The sequence below is a fragment of the Pelmatolapia mariae genome, linkage group LG3_W (assembly GCF_036321145.2).
Source record: "Pelmatolapia mariae isolate MD_Pm_ZW linkage group LG3_W, Pm_UMD_F_2, whole genome shotgun sequence".
In the NCBI taxonomy this organism is placed as follows: domain Eukaryota; kingdom Metazoa; phylum Chordata; class Actinopteri; order Cichliformes; family Cichlidae; genus Pelmatolapia; species Pelmatolapia mariae.
Window position 1 is genome coordinate 693698 of NC_086229.1, and position 24271 is coordinate 717968.

At 40.8% G+C, this 24271-nt stretch overlaps 1 protein-coding gene across 1 annotated transcript in view; it reads right to left on the bottom strand.

Moving 5' to 3' along the window:
- Positions 1-24271, bottom strand: part of LOC134624133 (junctional adhesion molecule-like) — a 201842-nt gene that overhangs the window by 175060 nt on the left and 2511 nt on the right. The window contains exons 2-3 of the mRNA XM_063469109.1: positions 22264-22605; positions 20464-20508 (exon numbers count right to left, since the gene is read on the bottom strand). Coding sequence (XP_063325179.1) covers positions 20464-20508; positions 22264-22605 — 387 coding nt within the window. The remainder of the gene's footprint in view (positions 1-20463; positions 20509-22263; positions 22606-24271) is intronic.

Consider the following 24271-nt stretch of genomic DNA (forward strand, 5'->3'; position numbering starts at 1 on the left):
ATCCTTGTTGTAGACGGTGCAGGTGTAGACTCCACTGTCAGTGAGGTGGAGGTCTTTCAGGGTCAGACTGAGGTCTTTAGTGTTCAGTGGGTCTTTCTTCATCTCAGTGCACTGTTTCTGATCTTGGCCCTTTAAGTGACACTGGTCTTTACCAATCTGATACTCATGGACCATCTTGTTTTTGTGTTTCCACTCCACTTTGACATCCTGGGTGAAGCCTTCTTTGATTTTAAAGGGCAGCAGGACAAACTCCTTCCCCTGTGTCACCTCCACCATCTCCAGCTGGTACTCTAAAGAGAAAACAGAGGAGAACATAGTCAGAGAGACAACATCCTTTACATCTAGATGACTCATTGTAGAGACGTCAGGTCTGAACTTCCTGGAGCCAGGAGATTTTCTGACTGAGGCCAGACCCACAAAATCAGACACTTCCTTTGATAGATCCAAATCTTGTACCGGTTAAAGGACTGAGTATAAGATTTGGGGACCAATGAGCTACTAGAAGATGGATCTTCAAAGCCCTCATCCCCACAATGTTGTGCACCATCAGACTCTTCTCTCTCATTACATGAGCCAGTAATAATTTTGGCTTCTTCATTAGTTGGAAATGCTTCCCTAATTTTGTGATTGTTAGTCTATCTTTGTCATGGCCTTGAGCTGTTTGACCTAGGGTTTTTAAGTCTTTTAGCAGTCATGTCATTTGTAAAGTTTTTATTTAAATATTCTGTTTGGTTCTTCATTTGTGTGTTTTTAGTGTTTATGTTTTATAATTGTACTTTTCTTAAGTGTTTTTAGTCTACTTCTTAGTTCTGGGTTGTATTAGAGTTTAGTTTTTCTCTCAGTGTTTCTTGTTCCATTTTTTGTGTGTCTGCATTTCCATGTTTAGTTATCACTTCTCACTTCCTGCTTTATTGGATAGTTATTCATCCCTTGCTCTTTACTGTGAGTTTTACTTCCCTCATCTTATTATCTGTTCTTTTACATCTGTGTCTCATTTTCCCAACTGTCTCTACTCCCCTGATTACCCTTCTCTGTGTGTATATATAGTGCTGATTTCTCTCAGTCCTGGTCAAAACATCAACTCTACTTCTCAGTGAATTTTCTTCATGTACTTCTGCTGTATTTCTTCTATTTCTTTCAGCCCAGTGTATTTCCAAGTTCCATGTTCCGCTAGTTATGGTTTTCAATTTTCTTTTAGACGTTATATGTTCCCCTATTTGACTTTCCTCTAAAACAGCCTAAGAAAGATTCAAATCCTCTCTTCATTTAGAGCTCTCTGGTTATTTGTGCCATAACTTCAACATTAAATATAAAACAAGCTCAAACTGAAAGAGCACAAAGAGCTATCAATTTAAAATGTATACATATAGGGGTGGCTGTAGCTCAGGTGGTAGAGCAGGTCCGCCACCAATCAGAAGGTCTGTGGTTCAATCCCAGGCTACCTCCTGGCTGCATCCCAAATATCTTTGGGCAAGATACAAACCCCATGTTTGCCTACTGGTGGTGGTCAGAGGGCCCGGTGGCGCCAGTGTCCGGCAGCCTTGCCTCTGTCAGTGCGCCCCAGGACAGCTGTGGCTACAATGTAGCTTCCCGTCACCTGTGTGTGAATGACTGAATGTAGTGTAAAGTGCTTTGGGGTCCTTAGGGACTGAGTAAAGCGCTATACAAATAGAGGCCATGTACCATTTATATTGGAATTAATAAACATTAGACTGTGACACAGTCCTACATATCAAACTGAGAAAACAGTCTGCTCTGATGGTGGACTTGTTCTGTTTTCCTACAGAGCACCACGTCATCTTCTTATATCAACATCTGCCAGTCTGTGTACAGGGAATGAGGAAACCCCGTTCATTACTGAGATCAACAGCAGACTTTCCAGTGTAAGACTTCATAAATATGTGAACATGAGCTGACTCTGGAACAGCTTCTATACAATCATGGACTGTAAAACAGAGGCATTAGTCACCCTCTCTCTCCTGCACTGTAAGGCTCAACTCACATACAGCAAACCTGCACTGATTCTACATATGTCACATTCCCATGATGCATCCCAGGCTGTTTGATTGGATCTTTTTCACTGAGGATTTGTAATGTGGACAAACAGATGTTACTCTCACCTTTGACACTGAGAGTCACTGCTTTCTGTAGCAGCATGTGTCCATCCTTGTTGTAGACGGTGCAGGTGTAGACTCCACTGTCAGTGAGGTGGAGGTCTTTCAGGGTCAGACTGAGGTCTCCAGTTGTCAGTGGGTCTTTCTTCATCTCTGCTCGTCCTTGTGGAACTTTCCTGTCTTCATGTTTCCACTCCACTGTGACGTCCTGAAGCTTGATATCAGTTGTAAATGGCAGCAGGACAGACTGAACCCCTTTAACTGTTTCCACCATCTGAACCTCAGGAACTGAGAGGAGAATATGAGACAGACAGACAGATGTCATTGAAGGTGATCCTCCATCATCTACAGTTATTATAGTTTGATACTTTCATTGTTTTTATTTAGTGTTGGCCTTTTCTTTTGAATTCAGTTTAGTTTCTGTGAGTTTCCAGAGTTGCTTTGCTTCTTTCACTTTTGTTTTCATTGTGTGTAAATGTTTAGTTTTTGTTTAACTTTTATTACGTGAACTCTTAGTTTTAGTCTCTAAATTCTGTTTTGTTACTTATAAATCTATACCTATTTTGGACGGTGGACAAACAGCTGTAACACTCACCTCTGACACTGAGAGTCACTGATTTCCGTAGCAGCATGTGTCCATCCTTGTTGTAGACGGTGCAGGTGTAGACTCCACTGTCAGTGAGGTGGAGGTCTTTCAGGGTCAGACTGAGGTCTTTAGTTGTCAGTGGGTCGTTGTTCATCTCAGTGCGCCCTTGTATGTCAGGCTGACTCTGGCCTCTCTGATACGTGTGGACCGTCACATTCTCATGTCTCCACAGCAGAGTTACATCCACAGGCAGGTCGTCTTTGATTCTGAAGGGCAGAAGGACAGACTTTTCCCCCTGGGTCACCTCCACCATCTCCACCTGCAGAACTGACAGCAGAACATGAACACAGACAGACATCAGTGAGGTTGATCCTCCTTCCTGTCCTCTGCTGTGTAACCAGCAGCTCCTGTTTTCAGTGTTTCTCTGACTTGGAGCTGAACTGCTTGTGTGTTGATGTGAGAGGCTGCACAAACAGCTGTGCAGCTTTCTGCTGGTAATCAGTCAGACTTCTTCCTGGTTGCTGTTTGACTTTGTGACTGACTGTGTTCATCACTTTTATGGATAGAGTTTCTAGGTGCAGTGAGGGGTGGAGGGTGTTGGGTTTGGTGGTGTCAGGATCTCATGTCTTGTTGCAGATGATGTGGTTTTGTTGGCTTCATTGAGAGATGACCTCCAGCTCATTCTGGGGACATTTACAGTTTAAAATGTGAGAAAGATCAAAGTGACTCTGAAGCTTCATCCATCTGTTTCACAATTTAATTCTCTCTCATTTAATGAGCAGAGAAGGTTTCAGCAGCTCAGAGAGGCTGTAAGGGGACGGCTGAGGTGGTTCAGCATCTGATCAGGATGTTTCATAAATGTCCAACTGCTTCACTCAGAACACAGTTTGACCTCCAAACAGAAATAACTACACTCTCAAACTCTCTGAACACTAAAATTAAACCCTTAAAATCACACGACCAAATATTTTACTGTACAGAGCTGACAGATGGACCAGAGGAGACTGTGTGGTTTTATATGTGAGTTCTTTTACTGGCCTGTTTACCACTTGTTGGACCCACTTGGACCTTGATAAATCTCTCACAGGGTTATCCACATAGGAACAATGATTCTGCCTACATAAAGTGTTTGTGGTTCTTATCAGAACACAGAGGCAGCAGAAGCCACCATCTCTCTGCTGCACTGCATGGATCATACTCACAACTCACAGCCCTAAGTATGAGTTTTGACAAAAAGGAAATTTTAACGAGTCTTAAAAGTAGAGACAATGTGTGTCTTCTGAATCCTGGTTCCATAGAAGATGGTCCAAAGTCTCCCGTTCTACTTTAAGAACTCTATGAACCACAAATAAGCCTTCAGTATGAGAGTAACACGCTCTGTTAGTATAACGTAACTATGAGATCTTTAAGATAACACAGGGGCTCATTGTTCATGAATTTGTATGTGAGAATAATGATTTTAAATTATTCCTATTATTCTGTGTCAGTGTGAGGAAGTAACACTGAAAAAAATAAACACAAGTAACCTTTTCCATGATTTTATCATTTCACCTGTAAGAGGGTTGTTAAAGATATAGAAAAATGATCACAGTCAGGATCTGTTTCCCAACCCGATGGTGCAGGGGCCCATCAAACTAGGCACTCACCCACAGGCAGCCTTCCAAAGATTGGCTTCAGGGTGGAGGCCCGGTAACCCTTTCCTGGGCAGTTTAAACTGTTCCCTAGATTTTTCACTCATGGGGATTTTTGAATCGCTCTTTCTCTGGTCCCTCACTCAGGACAAAAGCCCACAGCCCTCTATCATAATTAGATAGAGATTCATAGAGGGGTTACTGTCGTTTGATGAAACTTAATCGTTTATAATATACTGCCCCTTCAACCTTAGGTTGCAATCATCAACCTCAGTATTTTATGAACCGAAATACTCTGTGAATACTATAAACAAGAGAGCTTATCTCATACACCACCATCCTGAAATAACATTAACTGAGAAAACCTGCTTTAAATCAACTCAGCTGAAAAGTCGTCCCACTCTGGACACATTGAGCTTGACAAAGCTACGTCATAATTCAGAGAAAGCTAATGGCTCAGTGACTAATAGAAAATAAACAAGACAGCAGCCTCTTTACATCTACAAATAAATACATAAAATAAAAATTTTCCTGATGACTTTTGTCAATAGAAAATTGTACTTAGTAGTCAGTATAAGCTTTTAATGATATAAGTTTGCATATGATAGATTACTGCATGTTGACCTTTTATGACTTAGACTGTTGTCCACTACAAGACTTGTTTCTGTTTTATAAATTCTTTCCCACAGCGATAATAGCTGAACAAGCAGTTTCACTCCTACCAGGAAGAGGAGAGCTGGACACTTTTATCTGCGCTCCCTCACAAGAAGAGGGGCCGCGTCCTTCTGAATCTCACAACACACACATACACATACATATGCACTAACATTTCTCTATCTATGAATAGACGTATTCACTGTTGTATTATTTTTGTATATAAATAAAGACAAGTGCAAGAACAGAGCGCTGATCACAGGGCCCCCACTCTGATGTGAGCGCTCTGTGACCGCCCTTGCAAGTAAAACCTGCAGCGTGTGTGTCTCCACTCTGACTCTAAGCTGAAGAAGTGTCATTTAGAATAAATCTCTTTACACTTTATAGATTTTATCTTTACATTCTGCACTTGTGGTGACTAAACTGACGTCCAGAGCTTGTGTGTGAGTTTGTGTTAAATGTGAATTGTTGTCTATGCAGACAGCAAAAGATATGCGATTCTGAGGCTTTATCACAGTTAACTGCTGTATTATCGCAAACAGACTGAATGCAATTGGCAACTTGACTCTGGTCAGTTGCAGACTGATATCAGACTGACTCTGTGTTATGACAACGTTTATGGCAGGTTTTTCTGACAGTGTTTGATCATCTCTGTTTGTACCAGTGAATAAATAAATAAATAAATAAATACATAACTGAACTAAGCACTTTCTGCAAACAGCTGTTTGTTTACTCTTTAGCTGAGTTTTTGTCTCTGCTTTATAACCAGCAGCTCTTCGCTCATGTTTTCTGTTAATGTGGACAAACAGATGTTACACTCACCTTTGACACTGAGAGTCACTACTTTCTGTAGCAGCATGTGTCCATCCTTGTTGTAGACGGTGCAGGTGTAGACTCCACTGTCAGTGAGGTGGAGGTCTTTCAGGGTCAGACTGAGGTCTTTAGTTCTCAGTGGGTCTTCATTCATCTCAGTGCGACATCTGTAATCCTGCTCCTGTGTGTCTGGTCGTTCTCTGCAGCTTGGATACACACAGACCTTCATGTTCTTGTGTGTCCACTGCACTGTGACGTCCTGAAGGTCAGCTGTGGTTTTAAATGGCAGCAGGACCGACTCCTCCACCTCTGTCACCTCCACCATCTCTGCCTGGAAAACTGACAGCAGAACATGAAACAGACAGACATCAGTGAGGTTGATCCTCCATCATGTCCTCTGCTGTGTAACCAGCAGCTCCTGTTTTCAGTGTTTCTCTGACTTGGAGCTGAACTGCTGTGTGTTGATGTGTGAGGCTGCACAAACAGCTGCTTTTCTCACCTGTGACATTTAGTGAGACAACTTTCTGTAGCAGGATGTATCCACCCTTGTTGTAGATGGTGCAGGTGTAGCCACCATGGTCACTAAGTTGGGGGTCTTTCAGTTTCAGACTGAAGTCTTTATTTCTCAGAGGATTTTCTTTCATCTCTGTGCGGTCTCTGTAATCCTGGTCCTGTAAGAGATGCTGGTGTTCATTGTTCTGATACACATGAACCGTCATGTTTTGGTGTTTCCACTCCACTTTTACACCCTGAGGAAGATCATCTTCTTCATTGATTTTAAAGGGCAGCAGGACAGACGTCTCCTCCTGTGTCACCTCCACCATCTCCAAAGGGTAATCTGAAAACAGAACAATGAGACAGATGTCAGTGAGGTTGATCCTCCATCATCTCCTCTGCTGTGTAACCAGCAGCTCTTCACTTCTGTATTAGCATCAGTGTCTAGTTCTCTGTGGTTTTTCATTAATTTGTGTGTGTCTGCTCCTTTATCAAAGCTGCTTCTCATCATGTTTCTGTATCTCACTTCCACTTGATTATGTCCAGAGGCAGAAGAGCTATGATTACAAAGGACAGAAGTATCAAATATTTACCATAGCTCTGTTAATTACTACAAGTAAATCAATAAATAACATATCCGAGGTCTTCGTGTACCAAAAGAGTTTCATATCACAGAAGTTTGCTTTCATAGTCCTCCATCAGCATCTGATGATCTTTATTAGAAAAATATGAAAGAAAATTCACTAAACCAAATATTTTAACAATCATTACATCAGTACATGAGTACAACTCATTAATAAAACATTAGTTAGTTTAATTAATCCTGTTTACTCTGGTTAACTTTTTAAATGTTACTTTAAAAATTGTTCTGAGCAGCATTTATGATGAATGAATAGTTTTTATTCGCAGAGTTAGATCAGATTGTAAAACAAGAGCTCCTTTGAGTCTCCTGTAGCCTTTAACAGCCTGTAAGAATTTATATGTGAAGCTCTGGGAACAGATTTTATGTCAGTCCATCACAAATGTGACCTTTAGTGCAGCAAGTTTAAAAATGTCTTTGTAAACATCTCTAGTGTTTGTGATTGTTCTTATAAAGCACATTGTGGAGATACAGAAATTATTTTTACTGCAATAATATAACCTGCATTATTAACATTGCCTTAATAATATTACTTACAGGATTGATATTGTATCAAACATGTTTGCCATCATATTAACCTTTTTCATTACAGGTGTAGCTATGATCATTTTATACACATTGCATATTTGTGCTCATTCAGAGTTGATGTTCAGTCTATTAAAGGTCTCAAGCTTTGTGAAGCGCTATGTCTTCACAATCCATTGTGTGGGTGACTTGGAACATAGAAGGCCGCATACACGCTTACAAACACATATAATCTAGAAACCTGCCAGGCCAAAGGCCTGGAATTCATTTAGCTTCTAACTGCATTTTAGTCTACGTGGTAACAGATGACAGGAGAGTAGTTAAGAAAGGTATCAGCCCTCGGAGACCATCTAGGCTTGAAATTTATTACCATGTATGGAAGGTGTTATCAAAAACGCAAAATCTCTTTTTAGACATTTAAGATGTATCATTGACTGTAATCGATGTATTCTGAGCTGTAATTGGCGCACGAGGGGGCGTAAAACCCTGATGCTATAAAATCATCATCTTGTGTATTCTTAGCGGGAGACGTTCTGCTGATGTGATGCTGTATACTTCTTCTCCTGCGTGTGTTTTAATAAACTCACTGTCTGATTGCACTCTCCTGAGCCTCTGTTGGTGTGTTCTGTTGCTCAACATTTTTCGAACTCGTAACAACATGTAAGCAGGTGGGTTGATGGAGGTGGCGTAATGAATCATAAAGTGTCTCATCGCTCAGCTTTCTTTGAACTCTCTTACTTTCACTTTCACTGGCTGCTTGGTTTACTTTAGGAACGACTGAGGTTTGAGTTCAAACATCACTGCTGAGACCCACTCACTGTTTGAGTCACTCTGACGTCTCTGTGACATAATCACTGTGACATCACTAATCATACTGATGTAATAACAAAGCATTAAACATCATTTATTATAGTTCCATTGGTAACAGTACAATAAGTACTTACTAAAGTTCAGGTAACTAGCAGGTTACTGTTTATCACTGATGGTTATTATAAAGAGTCTCCATCAGGCTGAGAGGGCGGAGCCTCTCCAGCAGCTCATCAATCAGGTTGATTATTGGATCATTTCCATGTTGGAGCATCTGATGAGCATCATGATGACCTGCTGAGTCGTCTGGTTGGTGCTTTAATAATTATGCATCAAACATTTATTGATGAACTGAACATGAAAGTTTAGGCCAGAGGAAGGAAAACGAGTTCAGGAAAAAGAAAGTGACCTTTTGTCAGTCTGATTTGATCAATCTGTCGTATTTGATTTTGAAGAAATTAAATTAGCCAAAGCTAATTTTAACCTGGTCAGCTGTTTAGAAAGTCGTGAATATGTTGTAAGATTCATGAAAAGTGCTTCAGTAAAAGCTTCAGTTCATTCTATTTCTATCACCATTAGAGGGTTTGAAGCATCACTTATAATTGAGTGGAAGATTATCAGGGTTACCATGGTTACCGCATTAAGTTTCAGTTTAGATATTAACATTAATAATACCCAAACAGACTCAAACATCTGATGTTTAATGGCAATAAAGGATTCTGTTTCTGATAATCACTCACCTTTTCTCATCTTTAACATTCTATATCTATAAAATATGAAGGCACCACAGGCAGCAGCCAGGAGAACCACAGGAACCAGGACAGCTGAGAGAACTTTGGGCCAGACTGGAGGAGGAGTAGGTGGAGGCGGAGGACGTTCTGTAATCAACACAAACACAAACAACCTTAAAATCATTGTGGTGAATTCACTTTTACTCTAACCGGCAACCTTTCTCTGAAGCACTGACCTGTCACCTTGAGGTCTACATAAGTCTTGCTCTGATCTCGTCCATATTTGCGGGTAGTGCAGGTGTAGGTTCCACTGTCAGAGAATGTCGGGTTCTTCAGAGTGAGAGTGAGGTTTCCGGTTTGCAGAGCTTCAGCGAACATTGATGTTCGGTTGGTGTAATGATCATTTTGTTCTTTAAAATCATCACCGCTCTGCAGACGCACGTGAACTGTTGGGATGCTGAGCTCCTTGCGGTCCCACACTGCTGCTGTGGCATCTTTGGCAACATCATCTGGGACCTGACAGGGCAGCAGCACAGACTCCTCCCCCTCATAAACCTCCACTGCGGATGCATGCTGGGAAACTGAGGACAGAAACACGAAGCGGGTTAGTGCTGTAATGTTGTAAGAGATGGTGAGATACAGAATGGCAATCCAGGTATAAAAGCCTCACCTCCTGACCTCAGAACAGTTTCCCACTTTGCTTTAGTCCAGTTTAAGTTTGTTTCTGAATCATACTCACAAATGCGTTCTGCATGACAGCTTCTCCTGAGCCCATACCCTGACTTACATCACACAACCATGCCTGTTTTTAATGCAGTGCTGCCTCATGGCTCAAAGATCATGGACATAAACTATTGACTTTGTCATGGTCTGGGTGGGTGCTGGGTTTTTTCCTCAGTGCCGGCGTTTCCACCTCTTGGCAGAGCTGCCGCATCACTGTTGACAGGCTGCACCTGGGAATAATCTGAGCTGCTGGCTTTTTAAGACCAGTGCTCACTCTCCTCACTCTCACAATCACTCTTCGCCAGAATGTCTGCTAACGATTGTTAGTGCAGGCCGTTTCATGTTAAAGCATTCATAGCATTGCTTGTACTCACCTGAGTTTCCTTTCCGCTCACAGTAATCCTCCAGACGCCACTACCTACCTGCAATAATACTTCTCAGCTCCATTGCTGGTCTGTTTGCCAGGTTCATTGGCTCCCTTCCCTACTCTCAGAGAAAGCTTGGATCAAAGCTCTGGATAACTCACACGGCTCACCCGGACCACCTCCCCCTCTCCATGGTCTGTCCCCGCCTGATAAAAGTAAGACTGTTCACAATTGCCTGTTTTCCTCCTGGATTAAACACCTGGAATCCCAGCTTGACACCTGTCTTTCTCATTACAGAGACTCTGAGCGCCTGTGTGTCCCAGTTCCCGGTCGCTAATGGGTTCCTGTACCGACAGTTACCCGATATCTGGTTTCCCCGACTCCTGCTCTCACTAAACGAATACAGTTTTCTGGACTGTCTCTCAGCTCATGGTTTTTGACTTGTGTATATGTTAAAGCCTCACTCTTAAAACAGTTACTGCTCATGGTGTATCCTAATAAGACTCCTAGAATTACTCTACTACTAAGTTTATGGCTCACGCTTTGTGCATAGTCTAAGTTTCATAGTTTAAGTTCATTGTGGGAGATTATTGAATCTCATTCTCATTTCATAGTAAATACGCTATGTGTTTCGCATTTGTCTCTGAATATTGTGTTGTACAGTACACATTCTGTAAATAAAGCACTGATTCCACTCATACACTTTTCCTCTGAGTGCTGTCTGCATCTGGGTCCATACTCCCCACGGCCACTTGGACGTGACAGATTTTCAGTCTCGTCCCTTCCACACAGACATTTTCCAGATTGTGAGAATCTTTTGATGACATAATAAAGTGTAGATGACGATATATCCAAAGTCCTAACAACCACACCAACCTCCATTTTTACTTCTGTAAAGCTCTACCTTTTTAAAATCATTTCACTGACCTGTTACTGTTCTTTCCCAGCCTTTTGTTGCCCTGTCATAATTGTTTTGACACATACTGCTGCCACTATATTTTTCAATCTGTTCTATTGTGAATAAAATATGTGAGCTGCAAATCATTGCATTCTGCTTTAATGTACATTTTGCCACGTGGTTTCTAGAAATCATTTATAAAGTTCATAACATTGTTCATAAAGCATGTCATGTGAGTGTTAAAATTAAAAATGAAACATTTATGTTCATAAATAATGTGCATTAAAAGCACATAAGGAGTGGCAGCAGTGATGACTGAACAGAAATCAGTCACCTCCTGCTACATATTGACTAAGAATGCACAGAAATCTTCGACTGTGTGAGAAATAAGAGCAGCTTTAACAAGTAAGGTGAGCAGTAACATCAGCATCAGTAACATCATCTTTGGGATCGTCACCCAAAGTACAGATGGCTGAACCCAGCACACAGCTCTCACAGAAACATCTTTTAACCTGTACAGGAGCAGAGCAGCTTTCTTACCGAGTAAGAGGAGCAGCAGCAGCATCTTCATCCTGCAGCAAAGTCCCGTTAAATCTGATGCTCAGCCAGACTGCAGACACATGAAGCAGCGACAGAACAGAAGTGACTCAGCAGACACTCCCGGAGACTGCGGCAAACACCTCTTTACTTTCAGTTTCACTTTCACCGAGGGGGCATGGGTGGGACCAGGAGCAGCGCTGTTAGTCATCTGTCTTCAAGAGAACAGTGAGGAGGAAAACACTAACAGGAGTGCACACACGTACACACACACAATCTCTTTTCTTATTGAGAAAAAACAGGACCTGATCATCATCGCTTTATAACGACTTCGTTTCTGTCCAAAGTGCCTTTTTTGTGTAGATCAACTGTTTCACTAAATCGTAACATGTTCATGTTTATATACGTCACACTACAAATTCAGAAAATTCTGACTTTCATGTTGTTTTTTCATGACACACTTGTGTGTATAGGCCTTAATCATTTGCCAGCGTATCTGCTGTGTAATTGTTATTTATTTCTCTTTTTTAGTCTTTTTTTTGCTTAGGTCACCATTATTACTTAGACCATTAATGTCTTCATACGTCTGTTTTGGCTTCAGGGCTCCCTGCATCATGTTTTATTATTATTTTTAATATAATCTTTACTGTCTTAAAATATAAAGTACAAAAAAACACACCACTATTGCCACTGACTGCCATCTGTTTCAAAGGATCTGTCTGGCTTTCTTTTTGGCTCTGGGTCCACAAGACTTTTCAGGTTTGGTCACACTTTTACATATCACAGGACCACTCTAACACTATCAGCATACTGGGAACATAAAATCAACTTGCACACTACTAAAGTAGAAAAGTACCATATAAGAACGAGCTCATTTAAGAGGACAACACTGATAAAGTGGATTCAGAAGAATAAACTGAAAAACTGGCAAAATGTAAATGGAAAACATGCCGTCAGAACATGAAACTAAAATAAAAAAGATTAAAAAAAGCAATTTTATGGTGTTGTGTCTGTTTAGTTTACTGATGAAAATCACAGAGGCCTTCAGTCCTGAGGTCTAGCTGACCTTTCAGTTTAATCTATAAATGCTTTAGAGGCTCAGAGAGTGTGGAAATCATCCTGTTATGGAAGCAGACAGTTAGAAGGTATTTTAAATGTAGCTGAGCACAATTCCTCTGAAATATGTCTAAATATGCTTCACAGCAGCAGAACTTCGTTCATTATTTCATTTGGGGGAAACAATCAGGTGACTAATGAGGAGTCTTTGTACAAGATGTTGCTGCTCACATTCATCAGATCTTCATAGCATTTTTTTATAGATGGCGTATATATATATATATATACACACACATATATATATATATATATATATATATATACATATATATATATATATATATATGGGGGGATTCATGTTATGTGTAATCCCACTCAGCCCTCAGGTGGTCTACACCTGATCATCGTGCAGAGACTGCAGCATCCCTGGACATGAGGACAATATTCCAGAGAAAAGCAGAGACTGCAGGGACAAAGCAGCTGTCTGTCACTATGTTTGTATATGAATCAATCTCACTAATGATCTCATCAGCAGCCACTTTTAAAGCTGTCACATATGGCTGGATTGTTTGTTGAACCAAGATGGTTTTTAGTTTTGCTCTTCCCGTGCTCTGTCTGTTCCCTTTGTAAAGATCTTCACTGGATTCCCTCTCTGGAGTGTGGTGAGTGTCTAGTGACACTTTGATGGCAGCAGACTCTGGAGAGGACACCATTCTGGTTATGTTGGATCCCACCTCTGCTTTTGATACTGTTGATCACGGTGTCATGATAATCATGCTCAAAGGAAGGAGAGAGGAGGTTGAAATGACTGAGAGGAAGCAGCTCCATCACTGACTGTTTTTAATAGATGCCTTAAAACACTAAACTCTAATATCAAGGGTTTATTTAAGTTGAGGAAGAATCAGCTTAAAGTTTTCTCAATCCAAGACGGCGCCTGTGTGTGCAGCTTGCCGTCAGCTGCTACCTGCTTTGTTAACATTCATTTTCTTCAAAAATGTCTCTGCTCTTCTGGTTTATGACTTCTAATGGTCCTTATGGACCTGATATGTTTAATATGCTGCTGAGAATATACCCCAGAAGAAGGGTATAGTATAGCTTTTATTTTGGAAAGAGCCATTTCTCTGTAATAAACTCTCTTTTCCAGAGATGAGTGATTTCTTGATCAGATAGATTTTTTTGTTTTTTTATTATTATTTTGTTGTTTCAGCAACATTACATTTAAAAACTGTACTTTTGAGTTAAAATATATATTTATAATTTTAATAAATGAGAAATTAAAAAGGCATGAACATTTTTTGTATCGAAAAAATATCGAACCGTGACACCAAAGTATCGAACCGAACCGAACCGTGAATTTTGTGTATCGTTGCACCCCTAATATATATATATATATATATATATATATATATATATATATATATTCTCTCCATGTACTCTGGCTTCCTCCAGAAATTGAATGTCTCTCATTCTCATTAATCCATCCATTCATTTTCTTCCACTTATCCAATTCAGGGTTGAGGGGGGTGGAGCTAGCACTGGATGAGAGGCAGGGTAGGACAGGTCATCAGTCTCTTTCACAGGGCTAACACATGGAGACAGACAGCCATTCAAGCAACATAAAAATCACCCGTTAACCTCACCCCACTGACTGCATGTCTTTGGACTGTGGGAGGAAGCGGGAGTCCCACACAGACATGGGGACAACATGCAACTCTACACATGAAGGAAACCAACCAACCAAACACAAGTTTTCTTACTTTTTGTGCTAAGTGTAATTGCTATATATTGTGCAAATGCTATTCATAATTGTCATATATCAGTTCAGTAGTGAAATTATGCTTAACGTGAGACATTAGGCTAGAGAGGCAAGTGGAGAGGAAGGACAGTAGATATATTAGACAAAGGATGTTGAAGCTGGAGCTGCCAGGAAGGAGGGAAAGAAGAGGACCACAAAGAAGATTCATGGATGTATTGATGGGATTAAACGTCTCGGACGAGAGGTGAAATGTCTTCAAGAAACTTAAAAATGTTCAGTCACTTTTACTTCCAAGCTCGTCAGAGGTTTACATTCATCACGGGCATGAATGTCACTGTAATTTAAATATAATTTTAAATTTTACTAATTACACCAAGAGAAGTGGCCAGTGATGCAGCCAGAATTATGCCACAATCTTGTTGATGGATACCAAAAGCATCTGGTTGAAGTGCAATTCTCTAAAGGTCATTTAACCAAATGTATGGAGGGGTATATGTATATGTTTGAGTCTGCATGCACACTTGTGACTTTGTGTGGATTAGACAAAATAAATTCAAACCTGTGCAGCCACTTCTCATTTTAAGGTTCCACCTTGGAACAAAACCCAAACTTACCATGAAATTCACAGCCATGACGAGTGTATGTACACTGTGCTGAGTCCCTTGCTCTGTTGTGATGACCTGACCTTGGATCGATGTTCTCTTCTGAGACAACCGGTGGTAGCATTCACAGCGTCTTCACCACACTTTGACCGTACAATCCAACTGTCATGGACAGAATCTGGACTAATCACTGAGCATTATTTTCCTCCATTTTTTGTGGCACCATTTAAAAGGAAATGAACAGACTTTCTTACAGTGTAGGACCTTTTGCCAAGAAATACAGATACAAAAAGGAAATAACCAAACACAAGGTTTCTTCCATTTTGTGCTAAATGTAATTTTAACAGTTCAGTTCAGACATGAAATAAAGGACAGTGCTGTACAGTGTGGCATACAGCACACAAGATCCGCAGAGTACTGACCATCCATCCATCATCCTTCCATCCTGTCTAAGCAGAGTGAAACCCTTCTCTGTTTGTAGCATCCTCAGTGCCCAGTGAACAAACCAAGGTACCAGACATATACTTCTCATAGGGCAGAGTAAAATACCACACTGATATTACTTACTGTTGTGAGACTCCTGGCTGTGTGTTGGATATTGTAATCTTAAATAGTGACATTTGCTGTTTCCAGTACAACAGAAGGACATAACATTGTAATCTTTATTTTACATGTTTAGCCGTCCTCCTATGGCTTCTTTTGTACAATTATTGCGTTGACTTTCACACTCCTGGAACATACACAGAGGATCTAAATTCAATTTTTGGTAAAGATTTGGAACCAAGCTTGATTGAATCAATGAAAGTGAGAAGACCTGCAAGGTGGGAACTTCAGACTGTGATTTAACTTGATCCATGTTAACAAAACCATTAGTCACCGTTTCCATCCATAAACACACCTCATACATGATGTGTTTCATGTAATTAACAGTTTTCCCTGTCTCACTCTGACACTGCAGAGACTGTTAGTGTGACTCTACAGTCTCAGAGACATTGGGACGCCTCTCAGCAGATAGAAAACCAGCAGGTTTGTGCTTTAAACAGTTGCAGAGTTCACACAATATCTACCAGGAGACCTCAGAGCTCTTCATGCTTCAATCTCTTCACAAACTTCATGGAGATGCTGATTTCCTTTCCCAGCAAGACTCAGGAGCTGCTCACAGAAACACTAAACCAAAAGCTTATTACTGCGATTGACTGGTCAGCCAGCTCTCCTGACCTGAACACCTCGGAGAATCTGTTATTATTAAGATGAAGATGAGAAACTCTGGATGAGCTGAAGGTCACAGTCAGACCAGCCTGAGCCTCAGTGACTCCTCAGCAGGAGCTGATCTCCTCCATGCCACGCTGCACTGATGCAGTAACTCATGGTACTGGAGCCCAAACCAAGTACTGAGAGTGTAAATGAACAGAGTTTCAGAAGGTGAACATTTCTGAATGTAATATGGTTTTCATTAATCCGACGATGTACAGTTTATTATTCACACTTCCTGGCTGCCTCAACATTAATGATGCTGAATGTTGTCTGTGAAGGTTCTCTCTACCACTTGTTTTAGAACTGAAGAAGTTTCTCAGATGAGAGGTGAAACGTCTTCAAGAAACTTAAAGAAGTCCAGGCAATTTTCTTTGCAAGCTCCTTACACGATGCTGAATGTTCCAAAGTACTTTCTTGGTATCAGCTTCCAGTTATGTCCATAAAGAACTCCAGCAGAAGAGATTAAAATACAGAATTTACAAGTTTATTGTTTGATGTGAAGACAGTGATCTACACAAACAGGTGGTCTTTGTGTTTGCAGAGGGTCAAACAACAACATATCACAACAGCAACCATCACAAAGTCATTTATATAAACATGTCATCTATCCCCATGGTTACAGAACACATAGAATAACATGTACAGTCGAGTATATCTGATGTTAAAACTTTATATAAAGACAACATATGACACCAGCTTTACACAGAGAAGGACTGAAGGTTAAAGTTTTCCTTTTACCTCACAGTTCAACACTTTGATACTCAATGAATAAATAAATACATGCAGCAAGTTTGTTCTAATGAACCATTACAATACATTCAGATTACAGTTAATGTCACACTGATATGGGTAACACACTCAGACCACAGGCTTCAGCACACAGATATATAAACAGCCAACTACCATCATAACACAAGGAAACAGCACAGCAGCACTGAGGAACAACACGCTCTGGATCATCATTATTATGAGCTTCTAATGTTAGAGAAACAGCTGGAAAACATCTGGCTGAGGTTAATCAATTGTTAGCAGAGGAAGAGCAAAGCAAAGCTGCATTTTCATGTTTAAGTTACATCACATACTTTACACTGTATGAACCACGACAAACTGACAGAGGGTCTGTTCTTCATACTTCACTTCCTCCACTTGAACCCATAAACTGGCGAATTTTCAGGCCGAACCATCCAGGAACATTTTCCAGATGTCCTGAAGGAGCAGACAGAGGAGAGTCAGAGAGAGCATCAGATGGATCCAGGCTAGTTTCATAATGACACACATGTAACATCACATGTTCCAGTTTCACACAGAAGTGAGTGAAGCTTTCATCCATGTCATGTGATCCCACTCAGCCCTCAGGTGGTCTACACCTGATCATCATACAGAGCCAAAGGACTGCAGCATCCCTGGACATGAGGACAATATTAAGATAAGATAAGATAAGATAAGATAAGATAAGATAAGATAAGATAACCTTTATTAGTCCCACACGTGCGAAATTTGTTTGCAGAGAAAAGCAGAGAGTGCAGGGACAAAGCAGCTGTCTGTCACTATGTTTGTACATGAATCAAACGGTCCACTGTCCAGTTTAGTTAGCTGAGTGTAAAATACTGCACTTTGGGTTTTCCAATTAATCCACAAAGATGAAACAAAACAAGGAGTGTGGAGGGCATCATCACATGAGGAGTCAGAAGTTCAGCAAATAAAATCACAATAAAAAACAAAGCTGGCAGAGTCAATGAGATTAAGATCTCCAAGCTCATCTTCATCTAGTCCATGGAATCAAAGGATGTAACATCTACATGTGATGTTGCTAGCAGATAATCATGCATAATTATAATGAGAATATAATCAACTATAAGTTTAATTATGCTGGCAGGGTAGAATTTTGTGTATTTGTTTCTCTGTTTCTGTTTTAATGCAAAAGTACTTTTTTTTTTCTTTCTGGTAAAGGTAATGATGTGATGAATGTCTTTTTACTTATAAGTGCCAAAAGATTGTTTTAACTAATTTTAATTTTACATTTTATTTATATAATGACAAATCACAACAACAGTCACATCAAAACACTTTATATTTTAAGATAAAAGAACAACAAGTAGGCCTGCAGTGCAAGAGTGAAGTGCTCTAATAGGGTGATATGGTACTACAAGGTCATTAAGATAAGATGGGGCCTGATTATTTAAGACCTTGTATGTGAGGAGCAGGATTTTGAATTCAATTCTGGATTTAACAGGAAGCCAATGAAGGGAAGCCAAAACAGGAGAAATATGCTCTCTCTTTCTAGTCCCTGTCAGGACTCTTGCTGCAGCATTTTGGATCAGCTGAAGACTTTTCAGTGAGTTTTTAGGACATCCTGATAATAATGAATTACAGTCGTCCAGCCTGGAAGTAATAAATGCATGAACTAGTTTTTCAGCATCACTCTGAGACAGGATATTTCTAATTTTAGAGATGTTGTTCAAATGGAAGAAAGCAGTCTTACATATTCGTTTAATATGTGCGTTGAAGGACATGTCCTGGTCAAAAATGACTCCAAGGTTCCTCACAGTGTTACTACAGGGAGTGCAGAATTATTAGGCAAATGAGTATTTTGTCCACATCATCCTCTTCATGCATGTTGTCTTACTCCAAGCTGTATAGGCTCGAAAGCCTACTACCAATTAAGCATATTAGGTGATGTGCATCTCTGTAATGAGAAGGGGTGTGGTCTAATGACATCAACACCCTATATCAGGTGTGCATAATTATTAGGCAACTTCCTTTCCTTTGGCAAAATGGGTCAAAAGAAGGACTTGACAGGCTCAGAAAAGTCAAAAATAGTGAGATATCTTGCAGAGGGATGCAGCAGTCTTAAAATTGCAAAGCTTCTGAAGCGTGATCATCGAACAATCAAGCGTTTCATTCAAAATAGTCAACAGGGTCACAAGAAGCGTGTGGAAAAACCAAGGCGCAAAATAACTGCCCATGAACTGAGAAAAGTCAAGCGTGCAGCTGCCAAGATGCCACTTGCCACCAGTTTGGCCATATTTCAGAGCTGCAACATCACTGGAGTGCCCAAAAGCACAAGGTGTGCAATACTCAGAGACATGGCCAAGGTAAGAAAGGCTGAAAGACGACCACCACTGAACAAGACACACAAGCTGAAACGTCAAGACTGGGCCAAGAAATATCTCAAGACTGATTTTTCTAAGGTATTATGGACTGATGAAATGAGAGTGAGTCTTGATGGGCCAGATGGATGGGCCCGTGGCTGGATTGGTAAAGGGCAGAGAGCTCCAGTCCGACTCAGACCCCAGCAAGGTGGAGGTGGAGTACTGGTTTGGGCTGGTATCATCAAAGATGAGCTTGTGGGGCCTTTTCGGGTTGAGGATGGAGTCAAGCTCAACTCCCAGTCCTACTGCCAGTTTCTGGAAGACACCTTCTTCAAGCAGTGGTACAGGAAGAAGTCTGCATCCTTCAAGAAAAACATGATTTTCATGCAGGACAATGCTCCATCACACGCGTCCAAGTACTCCACAGCGTGGCTGGCAAGAAAGGGTATAAAAGAAGAAAAACCAGTGACATGGCCTCCTTGTTCACCTGATCTGAACCCCATTGAGAACCTGTGGTCCATCATCAAATGTGAGATTTACAAGGAGGGAAAACAGTACACCTCTCTGAACAGTGTCTGGGAGGCTGTGGTTGCTGCTGCACGCAATGTTGATGGTGAACAGATCAAAACACTGACAGAATCCATGGATGGCAGGCTTTTGAGTGTCCTTGCAAAGAAAGGTGGCTATATTGGTCGCTGATTTGTTTTTGTTTTGTTTTTGAATGTCAGAAATGTATATTTGTGAATGTGGAGATGTTATATTGGTTTCACTGGTAAAAATAAATCATTGAAATGGGTATATATTTGTTTTTTGTTAAGTTGCCTAATAATTATGCACAGTAATAGTCACCTGCACACACAGATATCCCCCTAAAATAGCTAATCATCCAGTCAGCTGTGTAACAAGCAGCTCTTTAATAGGGAACTACAAAGATGGAGGACCCAGTCTGTTCCTTCTGTCTTTGATGGTACACAGTACAATCTGTGCAATTCTCTTGTAATGTGCCAAGAACTTTTACAGAAATAAAACGTCAGCCACAGATCAGACTGTGACGGAGAAACTGACCACTGTGAATCATTTACCAAAACTTATGAGGTGCTGCCTGATGACTGCAAAGTGTCAGTTTAATGTCACATGAATCACTCTGTGATGTGTTTACCAACCTCTGTGAGGAAGCTGCTTACGTGCGTCAGACGTGTCTATCTTTTGGACACCTGTGTCTGGCGTCTCTGGTGAGAAGCAGAATAGAATATGACATTTTATGGCAGCATGGAAACAAAGTACTTGACATTGGTTGTATGTGCCTGATGACTGATTACTGTTATTATTATTTGGACTAATATTTTATGTCTGTTGGATCTAAATAAGTAAGTAAGCAAGTAAGTAAGTATTAATTAAAGGTTATTTATTAAGCGCTTTTCATAGACAGGCTGTCACAAAGTGCTGTACACAAAGATTAAAATAAACAGAAAGTTAAGTAACAAAATAGACAACATACACAATATAAAAGGTTAAAAGTAAATAAAAATAAAGAATTTAAAAAGCGTTCATTAACAGAAGGAATGTTTAAACAGAAATGTATTTAACTACTTTTTAAAGATTCCACAGAGCCAACCAAACGTAGTTGTGGTGGTAGACTGTTCCACAGCCTTGGTGCCACAGACTGAATGGCTCTGTCCCCTTTTGTCTTCAGTCGTGTTCAGGGAACAACCAACAAACTCTGAGTCTGTGAGCGGAGACGACGAGCAGCAGTGTATTTTGTGAGAAGTTTGGATAAATAATCTGGGGCCTGGCCATTTAGTGCTCTGTATGTTAAAACAAGAATTTTAAAACAAATTCTGAAATCAATTGGGAGCCAATGTAAAGAATATAAAATAGGGGTAATATGAGCACGCTTGCTAGAACGAGTTAGTAGTCTGGCTGCTGCATTTTGTATAGCTTGGAGATGAGAAAGAGATAATTCGTCCAAGCTGGTAAACAGGGCATTACAATAATCTAAACGCGATGACACAAATGCATGGACAAATTTTTTCCAGTTCAGCTGAGGAGACCATTTTTTGCAGTTTAGAAATGTTTCTCAGATGAAAGAAACAGGAACGAGACAGAGATTTTACAGGTGAGTCCAGGCCCAGAGAGGAATCAAATATTACTCCCAGATTTCGAATATTTGACTTGGCAGAAGAACAGAAAGGGGCAAGAGCCTGACTGATTTTAAAATGTAGTTCAGGAGGAGCTATGATCATGGTCTCGGTTTTGTTCGTGTTTAACACAAGGTAGTTGCTAGAAAGCCAATCAGAAACACGAGTTAAGCACTGGACTAGGGTTGACAGCCTATCCAGCTGATGAGGCTTAAAGGACATATGCAGCTGACTATCATTGGCATAGAAATGATAAGAAATGTCACTAAAAGATTGAATAATGCCAACTAAAGGAAGCATGTAAAAAGAAAATAATAATGGACCCAAAACTGAACCCTGTGGTACTCCGCAGGTTAGGGGGGCAATGTTAGAGGTAAACCTGTCAGTCCTAATAGAAAAGGTCCTGTCTGATAAGTAGGAGTAAAACCAGTCGAAGGCGGATCCAGATATACCAGCCAAAACCTTCAGCCTGTTGAGTAGGATTTTGTGGTCAATGGTATCGAAGGCTGCGCTAGGGTCAAGCAAAATGATCACAGAACAATTTTGCGTCGGAATAAGTTTCTTTTCCAGAAATAGAAAGATGTCAGTTATGGACCCATCAGTAATGCGTTCACTGACTACTGTGAATAATTTACAAACCTCTGTGAGCTGTTTACTGACCTGTGTCAGACATATCTGACTTTCAGACATCTGTATCTGTTGTTTCTTATGAAATGTAGAGTATCATGTGTCAAAAGAGAAAGAAAGACACTTTCACTCAGTCTGATTTTCCAATTAGCCGCTGTGTAACCAGCAGCACTTTACTCCTGTTTTCAGTCATTGTGGACAAACAGCTGTTACTCTCACCTTTGACACTGAGAGTCACTGATTTCTGTAGCAGCATGTGTCCATCCTTGTTGTAGACGGTGCAGGTGTAGACTCCACTGTCAGTGAGGTGGAGGTCTTTCAGGGTCAGACTGAGGTCTTTAGTTTTCAGTGGGTCTTCATCCATCTCTGTGTGGCCTGTATAAACTGGGTCTTGTGAGAGATGCTGTTTTTTGCTGCTCTCATACAAGTGGATCATTGTTTCTTCAGGATAAGTGAGTTTCCACTCCACTTTGACATCCTGAGGAAGATCATCTGTGACTTTAAAAGGTATCAGGACAGACCTCTCCCCCTGTGTCACAGTCATCATCTCCACCTGGAAGTCTGAGTGGAGAAGAAAGCATCATGTGTACAGACAAAGAGACAGACAGACCGACAGATTCAGTTCAGTTTTATTTATACAGCCAGTCATGACACTTTCTATTGTAAGGTTGAAACCACAATATTCTCTGTAAAACAGAGATAACACCAACAGTTATAGGACCAACTGTGAGCAAGTCCTTTGGCAACAGTGGGAAGGACATACTCACTTTAAACCTACGGCCATGTTTTTCTCAGTATTTATTATTTTAAGGTTTACCTTGCCATATAAAGCGCCTTGAGGAAATTGTTGTTTTTATTTGCCGCTGTATAAATAAAATTAAATTGAAATTGAATTGAAATTAAAACTGATATTGAATCGGTGCATTTGGTGGTTCTGGGTGTCTGGGGTACATTCAAGAAAGTACTGGCTCACTCCCAGCGGGTGCTTGGCGGGGCCTGGTGCCCGTGGCTCAGTCGGGCCCCTTCTGGAAGGTGAGGGGCCCTCGGGTCTCTGGGCCCGGGGCTTGGTATGCTCTGGCGCAGCTGGCCGCCCGGCTTTGCCGGCGGGCACTACACCGCAACCCCCTGTAGCTGCTGCGCCATGGCTGCCTTGTTTGGGGCTCTCCTCAGCTCTTTCCAGGATGGTGGCGTGGCTGCCACACAGGTGGTCCTCCTTGGGCTCTCCTGCTCTGGGGGGCCTCTAGATATCTGGGGCCTAGATCTCCTCCATGCCTGTTTCATGTCCTCGGGGGCAGGGCTATGACTCCCCACACCCTCTAGCAGATAGTTACAGAGAAACCTTTTGAATACAGGCGTGCTCAGGCACACAAGTGTGCACAAACACGGGTGTTCACAAACACAAATCAATCTTTCTTGGCTGCTGCCTCAAAGCATGCCCTGCGTTGTTGGTCTTGTGTGCTGCACAATAACATTCAATATTTAGTTTTTTACTGTTACTTATACTTATCTAGGTTGTTGCTGTGGTCTCCCTACTGCATTGTTCTCATTTTACTCATTTTCTTTTTTCCTTTTTTTCTTTCAGCAGGTGATCCAGCGGATTTTTTGTGTCTTTTCACACTGCCGCTCACCTCTGTTTTTCAAATCCCCTTGTCATGTCTGTTCCATTTGTTATAACTTAAAAGTAAAAAATACAATAATAATAATAATAATAATAATAATAATAATAATAATAATAATAATAATAAGAAGAAGAAGAAGAAGAAGAAGAAGAATGATGATGAAGATCAGCATGGCAAAGCTGTAATGATCAACTTGAAAAAAATAAATCCTTTGGGCATTTTTCTTGGCCTTCAGACAATAATTCTGATTACTACAGTGCCGAATGGGACAAGCAAAAAACAGAACAAAAAAAACCCCATCAATCATTTTATGGTTACAGACTAAATACATGGAAAAGAGAGTTTTTTAGGAAGGTTCAGGGTTCTTCCTGTGGCTTCCCACAAAAGAGTGGAGAGGAACATGAGAAGAAAGGACTTTGGAGTTCACAGTAGGAAATTTCAGCGGGAAGTGAAAGAGGATTAACCACTACCCAACAACTGCCCTACTACTACCCAACCAATACTCAACAACTTTGGACCTTTAAAAAAATTTGTAATCTGACCCACGAGCTATTGCTCTGAGACAATGTGCTGATGTTGAGGGAATACATCGAGGGGGTATTGAACAT